Source organism: Sphaerodactylus townsendi, linkage group LG12, assembly GCF_021028975.2.
Source record: "Sphaerodactylus townsendi isolate TG3544 linkage group LG12, MPM_Stown_v2.3, whole genome shotgun sequence".
Taxonomy (NCBI): Eukaryota; Metazoa; Chordata; class Lepidosauria; order Squamata; family Sphaerodactylidae; genus Sphaerodactylus; species Sphaerodactylus townsendi.
The window spans coordinates 25,771,558-25,781,964 of NC_059436.1; the positions used below are offsets into that span (position 1 = coordinate 25,771,558).

The following is a 10,407-nucleotide window of genomic DNA, read 5'->3' on the forward strand; positions in this document are numbered from 1 at the left end:
CGTCACTTGGCGGAGACAGCGGCACAGCCTCAACCCGGAAGCCGCGGGCGGGGCGGGGCGGGGCGGGGCGGGGCCTCGGCTGAAGCGCCGGGAACGGTCGAACCCCGCGGTCCGGCCCGGAAACCTGCTCAGGGCTCCCGAGAACGGAGGGCCGCCTTTTCGCCCCTTGGACGTCAGCGGACGCCCTTGAGATTACATGGCGGTGCAGTCTGCCGCTTCAGCGCCAAAGGATGACGCTTGGCCTTGGTCGACATCTGGATGGGACCCCTCCTGGGAAGCGCGCCTCCGCCTCCCAGCACTAAAGACGGGGTCTTTTCAGAGACAGCCCCACAATGACAGAGCAGCTCCCCCGGGGGGATGGGCCAGCCCCCCTCGTTCGTGATCGACCTGCCACAGCGCTTTGGACAGGGTTGGCCAAAGGAGGGGGAAGTCAGTTCTGTTGGGCGTAAGGGGAATCCGCCTGGAACTGAAGCCAGCTGAAGACCAAAAAAGGAGAATTATTTAAAACTTCTGCAAGAATATATAATCCAATAACAGAGTAAAATAACAACCAGCTGTTCCCAAAAGGCATTAATTAAAGACTAACTGGATAGCGTTGCAGAGTTACATACAGGATCCCAAAGCAAGATGTTCCCATCACCAGTCAGTCCAGAGGGTCAAACAGCCAGAGCTCTCCACAGACAGAGCATCTATGATGGTGAACCAGGAACCTGTAGCAAGGCTTCCCCAGGAAGCACACAGGGCCACACTGACGTATTTCTGCCAAGAGGCCAGAGACTCCTTGAGCAATCAAAACAATACTGAATGACCTAAGACAGTCACACGTCCAACCCACAACTAGGTGACCTTAGGGGCCAAGACAAGATAATGGTCATAAGCCATCCCTACCATGATGCCATTGCAATATTTCTAGTCCCCTTAATTGCCTGGACTGGCACCAGATGTCTCAGTCTTGAAGGCTCCATGAATAACATAGCAGCAAATATTTAAATGCCCACCTGGCTATTACCAGTACATTCGTCTTGGTAGCAGTTAAAATTCCTCCTATTTAATGTAATGTTGAAAGCTTTCATGGCTGGAATCAACTGGTTGTTTTGGTTTTTTTGGGCTGTGTGGCTGTGGTCTGGTCATTTTTGTTCCTCACGTCTTGCCTGCAGCTGTGGCTGGCATCTTCAGAGGGATGTCACAGCAAGATGTGTTTCTGTTCGTGACACACTATGGAATGATTAGGCTCTGTACGCAGATGGTCGAATGGGAAAACTGGTGGAAAAACATAACCTTCAAACAATTTTCAGACCCACCAGAAAAGTACAACAAACGCTACAGTCAGCAAAGGACCAGAGTAACCCCTTTACCTGCGCAGGAGTGTATCCTATATCATGCAGCTGTGGACAAGTATACGTAGGGACTACAAAATACAGCATTCTGTCAAGAATGAAAGAACATGAAAGGCCCTGCTGACTAATCCAACCTGAGAAATCAGCAGTAGCTGAATATGCTCTAAACCAGCGGTTCTCAACCTGTGGGTCGCGACCCCTTTGGGGGTCGAACGACCCTTTCACAGGGGTCACCTAAGACTCTTTGCATCAGTTTTCTCCATCTGTAAAATGGATAAATGTTAGGGTTGGGGGTCACCACAACATGAGGAACTGTGTTAAAAAGTCCCAGCATTAGGAAACTTGAGAACCACTTCTTTAAATCAAGTTGGTCATAGGATCTTATTTGAAGACACAGAAATTCTTGATAATTCCAACAGCTACTACGTCAGACTACAGAGGAAAGCCATTGCAACCCACTAACACCAGGACAGTTTCAACAAAAAGGAAGAGAAACTGAAAATAAAAAAAATCTGGCTACTGGTACTAAAAAAATGGCCAAACCAAACAATCAGGTTTGCAGCATGGAAGTGCTGTTCAACGTGATGGTTGAAAATCAGACTGCTTTTGCTCCTTCATCTGCCATGTCAGCTGCCTCCATTTCTGGGTCAGTCAGATCTAGCCACAGTGATCCATGTCATAGTAACAGCCAGATGGGACCACTCCAGTGTGTTCTTGGGGCTGTGCTCAAAAATATGTTCAGAGGCTGCAGCTAATACACAGTACTGTGGCTGGACTGCTGGTCAGGGCCAGTTATTGGGATCATGTGACCCCAACCTTACATCAGTTACACAAGCTACCAATCTTCCCCCAAGCCCAGTTCACTAAGGCACTGATCCAGCAGGGCTCTTATGTTCTAATGTATGGTTTTTACCTTTAAAGGCCTACGTGGCTTGCTACTATATCTGAAGGAATGTTGTCTCTCATACATTCTTAGGAACTAAGATCACAGGGAGGGGCCCTCTTGAGGGTTCCATCAACCAAAGAAGCTCCTTTGACAGGTCCACAAGACAAGGCCTTTTCTAGGGTAGCCCCACAATTATGAAACAGCTGCCACAATAGCAACGATCCCTGTCTGCATGTGAATGGAGGTCATCAGCGAAAGCCTCCCAATGCCGCCTGCCTGAGTCCCATGGCCTGGCCAGAACCCCAGGTGAAAGGAGACTGGAGCAGATGGGTCGCCTGGGAAGACCTGGAGTTGCAGCCATCACTCTCCCAAGAAGCTTGCCCCAAAAGGGAGGAGCTAGACTACTCGGGTTTCCTTCCAAAATAGGTTATTTAACAATTTTTTTCTGAATTCTGAGGATCCCCCTGGATTTTCAGACCCTGGATGTGGGTGGGACTGCCATACACACAGTTGGATTCTTTACATATTTGGGAGGCTCCCTGGGCAACAGAACCAACAGAAAAAGAAAACTCCCGAAGGGGCCTGGATGGGCTCCAGGATCACAGAATGTTGAAAACAGGTGAGAATCCATTGAAGGAAAATTGGACGGGGTGGGTGGAAGGGATGGGTGGACTGAGAGCCCCTGAGACTAGACAGCTCCTTTTTCCAGAGGGGGATTTTGTCCTGGATCCTCAGCACATATTTCTGTGTTGATCAGCATTGACTTTCCAGTAAGTTCAAGTTTGTTTTTCAAAAGGGCAGGAAGTAATGGTGAGTCAAATCCATTTTGTGAGCTTAGAGGTCTTTAGAATTGATGATACGTATAGTTTTCTTTCTTCAACCCACGCAGACATGAACCTCCATGTGCAGGGGAGGGCGAGAGACACAGAGAGAAAGAGATACCCCCCTCCCTCCCTCCCTGCTGACTTCCTGTGCTGATTTCAGAAAAGTCTTCTTGCTGCTTTCCTCTCCCAGCTCAAGGTAGCAGCCAGCAGCATCTGCCGCTTGGTGTTTCCTCTGGGCAAGTGAGGACATAGCCAGGCTTGGAATGAAGAGCATGGTGGGGCGCTGCCACCATCTCCTGGGAATGGTGGTTCTTACGTTGATCGTCCAAGGTAGGGCCTGACTGTGTGACAAGCCAGGGAGTGGGCAGAGGCAGCAGGTTGACGCAGAGGAGGTAGGGGAGGGGGCTGCCAGCCTCCAGGAGGGGCCAAAATGTCCCTGGGATTCCAATGGCTCTCCAGACTTCAGCAATCAACTCCCCTGGAGGACGTGGCAGCAACTTTGGAGGGGTGTGTGTGTGTTGACAATCCTAGAGAATCCACGAAGTGGGGGAGGAAGGCCTCACTGGGGGAAAAGAACAGTACTTTCTGGTGGGGGGGAGGGGGAGGAGCTCCTCCTTTTCCAACATTCTTCTCACCTGTATGGACAAAAGCGCACCTGAAAATGTACACTTCCCAACAGCCTGCAACATGCTTGGGAAGCAGGCTTTTCTCTGTTGCTGGCAGTCTGCATTTTGTTCAGAAAACGGCAGATCCCGCAGACCTCAGAGAGCCTTGAACAGAGAAACAAAGAGCAGCACTTGGGCCAGAAGCAGCACAGTGGGTGGGTGGGGGAGGGGAGGGGAACAGTTAGGACGAGGACATAAAAGTAGCATCAGGCCAAGGGTCGATGGCCACTCCCTGACGGCCAACCAGCCATCTTTGGGGAAACCATGGCCTCCAAGCAACAAGTCTTCAGAGGTGTCGTGGAGATGAGTGCTCGCAATGGGCAGCTGGCTGCTGCCAGATCTCTTCCTTTCTGAAGAGCTCTGCTTCCCGGTTAAAGCCGTCTAAGAGCTCAGCTGGCTATGATGCTGCTGTTCTTTGCAAATTTTAGGGTGGGGCAGGCAGGCAGACGGAGACGCAGGAGACCATCGCCACCTGAACTGCCGCCACTTCCCAGGCGCACTTGCAGTTTGCAGGCAATCCCTGAGGCATTTGGCCTCGTCTAGGCCTCTGCTGCTGCCTGTGACAGTGAACTCTATAACTGAACAACACATTGCAGGAAGGAGCACATGTGGTGCCTTTTCTCAGTTCCCATGATGGGGGCAAGGAAAGATGGGGGCAAATCTCCACACCCTGCGCACTTGGTGTACACCTCAGTCGTGTCCCGTCCCGCCCCCCACATTCTCCACACACACACACACACCCCGTGTGCTTCGACTTTTCTTTTGTCCTGATGCTGTATGGGAACCAAGTAGAGAACCACAGGCACAGTGCTGGGAATTGCAAATGTGGGGCATTTGGATCCCCGACAGGTTCCTTCCCACTGCCTGCAGTGAGCCATCTACAGCAGCCAGCCAGCCAGCCTCAGCCAGTTCAGCATCATGCACCCCTTCCTGCTGCTTCCTATCTGACCAGGAGGTCACGCTTTTGCCCCCTCCTTCCCTCCCTCCCTCCCTCCCTCCCTCGATGCAGAGAGCTCTTTTGGGACCTCTTCCTGGTCTGTTCTGCTTCTCACCATTCTGACTGACCTGCTGTGGGAAAGAATGCCTTCAGGCTGGCCTTTCCAACTAGTCCAGGGGTAGGGAACCTGCGGCTCTCCAGATGTTCAGGAACTACAATTCCCATCAGCCTCTGTCAGCATGGCCAATTGGCCATGCTGGTAGGGGCTGATGGGAATTGTAGTTCCTGAACATCTGGAGAACCGCAGGTTCCCTACCCCTGAACTAGTCCATTACTCTTTCAAGGAAATGTTGTTCTTTGTCTTTTCAAATCCTGGGCGAGTTGGCTGGCCAGCCGGGCACTCACCTGCTTACCCACAGTGCTCTCCCCCGGGGCTGGCGGAGAGCCTTTCTGATATGAGCCTGGGTTGCTGAGCCCAGGGCGCCTTTGGCACACCAGGCTGTGTTCTCAGCAGGCTTGGCCCTTGTTGCTGGGCAGAACTCAACCACAGCTTCTTAGTTTCTCCATCTCTCTCTCTCTTTCTCAGGCATTGTTGTCACTGGAAACTCTGACCAAGGTACAGTCCCTCTTGATGTCCCATAGGAAGAAGAAGAGTTGGATTTATATTCCCCCCCTTTCTCTCCTGCAGGAGACTCAAAGGGGCTGACAATCTCCTTGCCCTTCCCCCCTCACAACAAACACCCTCTGAGGTAGGTGGGGCTGAGAGAGCTCCGTAGAGCTGTGACTAGCCCAAGGTCACCCAGCTGGTGTGTGTTGGAGTGTACAGGCTAATCTGAATTCCCCAGATAAGCCTCCACAGCTCAGGTGGCAGAGCGGGGAATCAAACCCGGTTCCTCCAGATTAGAGTACACCTGCTCTTAACCACTGCGCCACTGCTGCTCTGACCCTAGCAATGGGATGTCTTTGGATTCAGACATGCTTAAGGGTGGGAATCAAGGGCTCTCGGCTGACTGTCTCCTTCATTGGTCAACTGTTTGAAGGGGAGCCCTCACCACCATCACCCCCCCCCCCCCCCGTGTCATTTATGAATTTGCAGAGGTTTTTCTATCCTGAGTTCCCCCAAGGAACTGTGAGCACTTCGGTGGAGGGGAAGAAGGGCATGGGGGAGCAGATGGGTGCCCTGGCCAATCCCCTTCTCCGAAGACCAACGGACAGACTAGGGCGCTTGCTAGGAAGGAAAGTCCCACTGGCTTTGGCGTTTGGAATGTTTCAAAGTCAGGGCAGTTGGGCGTGCGCTGCCTGCCGCTCAGGTGGCCCCACAGAGATGCAAAGCAGGAGAGTGACAATGTCCTGGCCCATGAAGCAGAACTCTGGAGCCATCTGGAGCTCCAACCGGCCCCCTCCTGCTGCTGCTGCTGCGCGGGTGGGAGTGTCTGATGTGCGCCTGCTTTGACAGCCACAAAGGAACAGTTCGCTGAGATCCCCCCATGAGTCCAGCTCAAACACCGGCTTTGCCCCGTGGTCTCAGTGGGATCATGGGAAGGGGGGGCTCTCCCTCCCCATGTTATCTTCCACCCATTTGTTTTGCAGGTGTTTCCATCCAGGTAAAGCATAAAAGAAATGGCATCTATCTGTTCTGCAGAACAGGAAAGGATAGCAAAGTGCTGAACTGGACCAAAGATGGCAAAGACATAGGCAGCGCCAATGAAAAGGAACTGTTGGTGGGCTCGGCTGTGGATGACCCCAGAGGCCTCTACCAGTGCAACTCTGAGAAAGCCAACGGGTCTCTGCAGCTGTACTTTCGCAGTGCGTGAGTCTCTTTTTCTTCACAAAGAAGCAGGGTTGGCCCAGGCAGTCACAAGTGTGATGTCCAGAGGCTCCTCCCCCTCTGATGATATGCTGCCTGTAGGTGTGGTGGGGGGGACTCAACAGGCAGTCTGCAGAGTGGCTGACGGGAGGGAGGGGGTGGCAGTAAAGGCGGAGTGCAGATGCCCTTCCCACGTGGCCCCGCACTGTTTGATTGGCCCTGGCAACGTGGCTTTTGTTTTCAGATTCTGCTGTGGACCAGCTTTTCCTTGGCAAGAAGAGGTGGCCCCGAGTTCTGTTGCAAACTCACCTGGCCACGGGCCAAGAAGGGCCCTTGGGACCAGCTTGGTTTCCGCACTTTGGCTTTCCAGCCCCCCAAAGGATCACCCCTGCTCCAGAGATGCCCTTTGGGCACAGAGGAGTGGGGCAGGAGGTTTGCCAGAGGGCTTCTCAGGAGAGCTTGGAAGTGGGGGGTGGGGGGTAGGTTTTAAACCCAAGCCTCGTGCTCCTTTGTTTGGCTGCAGCCTGCCACCATCTCTGGTTTGAAGGATGTCTCGTGAATAAATGAAACTCTTAAGAAGGAAGCACCTGACTTTGGGCTGCGGTTTTGTCAACAGGATGCAATTCTGAGCTCTTGAATATATTGGCTGCAGCTGGGTCTTAACATCGTGTCAGAGAAACTGCTGCCTGTCCCTTTCCATATTATTTTGGAAAATGAAAGTCCAGTTTCCTGTATGTGTTGTTAGAATGAAACCAAATGTAAAAATCAATGACTTCTGTGAACATCTGGTAATCTGGGGACCTTTCTGTCAGCCTGGCTCCTGACTGGGGTTTGGAGCTCATAGAATCCAAGAGGAAAAGAGACCGTGAAACTGACCGGAGGTTTCCCTCCCACCCCAATGCAAAGCTAAAGGCCGGGCAGAGGGGCCCAGTGGGCAGAGAATCACTCTTCTCCATGCCTGAGACACCCATTCCCCTGTAGGGCCACCTGGGTGTCCGTCCTGGGAGGGATTGCATTTCCTGGAGTGTTGCATCCTGGAGAGAGCACCCGAGACCCTACTTTCTGGCCTGGGGGTTGTGGGGCAAGAGGGGTCCAGCTGGCCAGGCTGGCTGGAATAGTGGCCCAAGGGAGGTGACGGAAGAGGAATGCTGTTCAGACAAGGTGCAAAGTAATGCAGCTGAAGTTGAGAAAGTTTTTGCAACAAATTGGAAATGGGGGAAAATGCACACCCATCCCCAGCAGTGGGGGATGGGCAGTCTGCACATGCTCAGAAGCATGCTCTGGGCTCAGTCATGTGAGTCAGGGCTGCTTGTTCCAGGTGTAGGCTGAGTGCTCTCTCTTGCCACAGTGTGCCAGTATTGTGTCCAGCTGAACTCTGCTGTGGTGATAGGAATGGTGGCGGCCGAAGTCGTGGCCACAGCGTTGCTGGTGGCAGCAGTGTGGTGCCTTGCTGCTCAGGAGCCCGGCCGACGATCTCAAGGTGAGAGGAGGCAGGGAGGAGAGGCCTCTGCTGGGGACGGCCGTCACTCTCAGCGGGAGCCGGACCACCAGGGCGTGGTGCCCTGTCGCTTGGGGCCTGTCCTGGAGCAATTTGGCCGCAGGCCCTCTCAGCTTGTTTCTGTATGTTCCTGGGCAGCCCTTGGGCAAGGGGGGGGGGCCCTCTCTAAGAAGCCGGAGCAAATGTGGTTGCTTCCCTGGCTACAGATGGTGGGAGGTGTGGTCTGCTTAAATGCTGGCGGCGGGGTTTGGGTATGTTGTGCTGCTTAGATGCTCAGTGGTGTCCAGCAAGTGTGCTATGTGGAGTGGTCCAGGGTCTGGTGTGTGGGTGTGTGTGGACGGCAGTTGTTGAAGTCCTGATGAAGGAGAGGGCCAAGGGAGAGGGCCAACAGCTTCCTTCCCAGGCATGCAGAGACCACCCACAACCAGCTGACTGATCTGCCTGCCCCCAGTAATCAGAGATTCTTTCTTTCTTTCTTTCTTTCTTTCTTTCTTTCTTTCTTTCTTTCTTTCTTTCTTTCTTTCTTTCTTTCTTTCTTTCTTTCTTTCTTTCTTTCTTTCTTTCTTTCTTTCTTTCTTTCTTTCTCTTCTTCTTCTTCTCTTTCTTCTTCTTCTTCTGTCTTCTGTCTTCTTTCTTCCTTCTTCTCTTCCTTCCTTCCTTCTTCTTCTTCTTCTCCACAGCACTTCTGACAAGCAAAGCTGCTTCGCTACAGCCCTACCATCAGGCTCTACCTTGCGGTGAGCAAGGAGGGCTCTTGCTCTGGGCAGCTGCCGCCTGTGCTTTCTTGCCCACCAGGGCTCACGGAGGGCCCCCACCCCAGCGCTAGCCCTGGCATTTGCATGTGTCTGGGTGGGCTGCAGCTGCAGCTGCCGTTGCAATTCCATTCACAGCACTAAAAACATGCAAACCAAAAGCCGGTGGCATTCAAAGGCAACTGCAAACGAACTCTACCCGGACAGATGCTGATGCTGATGCAGCTGTAATTGTGATTACTGCTTTGAGACTCTTTGGTAGAGGAAAGCGGGGTGTAGCAACCAACTCTTCTTCTTTTTCTGGATCTATTCATGCCTTATTAATCTGAAAAAGGAAAGGGTTAATAGTGCAAAATTTGGGGGAGGGGGGGCGTCTAATTAGCGACATCACCATAGATCAGCCAATCAGTGGCCTGTGGCTTATGCTTAAGAACTTGCATGATTTTTTTCTTCCTGGAGGGCAAACCTGGAGAGGAAGCGTGCAGGTGATCACAGAGAGGGCGCTTCCAAAGCAAGCCATTGTGGCATTCAGGATGTGGCACCTTGACTGCTCTCTGGAGGGTGGGATTGCAAAAGCCGAAAGCGGGGTCCAGCACTAAACGTGGGCCTCTCCCGCTCGTTCTCTCCTCTGCCCACTGCAGCCTCTTGGAGAACGCAACAACGGGCAGTACAGTCATATCGGAGTGGCCAAGGCCCGCCGCCGGTGAGAGGGGGAGCGGATCCCTGGCCTCCTGAGCGCCTGGCTTGGAGCAGCTGCAGTTTGCATCTGCTCGGACTGCTGACCATCATTCCAGTGGGAAGGGGAAGCCGGTGAAGAGGAGGAGGTTTCGAGCGGCGGCTATGAATGCCCGAAGTGTTTTTGGCTTGCTCCAGTCTCCATCACTCGAGAGATCCAGCCGGGCCTTCCAGCTTTGCAGAGCGGGCGGGCAAGCTGCCAACTCAGTGTTGCCCAACCATGCCTGGATTTAAACTTTCATCTGTCTAAGCAAGAGGAAGGGGAGCCGTGCATTTGTGCTTCCGCTTTGCCTACAAGGAAGCAACGAGTCTTGGGAACCTCCCCCTGAGTTTGGGAAGGAGGCCAGGAAGTCTTGTGGGATATCTGTGGACAGGTGGCGTGGTTTGTGCAAGGGGGACGAGTTCATTTCAGGGGGAAAACAGACCCCTGGGATCAGGATTCCTGGATTAGACGTGGTGCGCTCCATCGCGGGATGTGTCCCGGAATCTCGGAACAGAAAGGAAGGAACTGGAGCCATCCCCATTCCCCCCCCCCCCATTTCTCTGTAGCCCACCTGGTTCCTCAATAAAGGCTTTGCTGGCTTGATTCCAAAGGTGTCCTCTGAAGAAGAAGAGCTGGGTGAGTTTGGGCCCAGGTGCGAGGGCCTGCTCAGGCCGTGAGGAGGGCGGGCGGCGTCAGCAGATGAGCCCCTCCCACTCCGGGCGCAGATGCACTTGCTCCCACCACATCCTGTGAGCAACTGCAGGCTCTGGGGCTGAAGGTTCTTTGGTGACCACAACCCTCCTGTTCCTGCCCTTCGCCACTGCCAGGGCTGCTTCCTGTGCTAGCCCGCCTCTGCAGAGGAGTTCTCCGCCAGGCAGCTGTGGGGCAGGAGAAACCTTTGGCTTGGGTTTGGCCCCGTTTCTCCATCTCTTCAAAATGCAGCCTCTCTGCACATGGGAGGGGGGGTGACCCCTCCCCTGCCA

At 53.4% G+C, this 10,407-nt stretch overlaps 1 protein-coding gene across 1 annotated transcript; it reads left to right on the forward strand.

The window, feature by feature from the left end:
- Nucleotides 1-75: 75 nt before the first annotated feature.
- On the forward strand, nucleotides 76-10,027 carry LOC125441460 (T-cell surface glycoprotein CD3 gamma chain-like). Its single transcript, XM_048512058.1, has 5 exons — nucleotides 76-2,842; nucleotides 5,236-5,265; nucleotides 6,240-6,455; nucleotides 7,805-7,933; nucleotides 9,310-10,027. The coding sequence occupies exons 1-5, from the start codon at nucleotides 2,707-2,709 to the stop codon at nucleotides 9,411-9,413; spliced, it is 615 nt and encodes a 204-aa protein (XP_048368015.1). The 5' UTR covers nucleotides 76-2,706; the 3' UTR covers nucleotides 9,414-10,027.
- Nucleotides 10,028-10,407: the final 380 nt, after the last annotated feature.

Coding starts and splice junctions, on each gene's coding strand:
- LOC125441460 (XM_048512058.1), top strand. CDS start 2,707: ATGTGGGTGGGACTGCCATACACACAGTTGGATTCTTTACATATTTGG. Junction 2,843..5,235: donor TCACAGAATGTTGAAAACAG/GTGAGAATCCAT, acceptor TCTCTTTCTCAG/GCATTGTTGTCACTGGAAAC. Junction 7,934..9,309: donor GGAGCCCGGCCGACGATCTC/AAGGTGAGAGGA, acceptor AGCACTAAACGT/GGGCCTCTCCCGCTCGTTCT.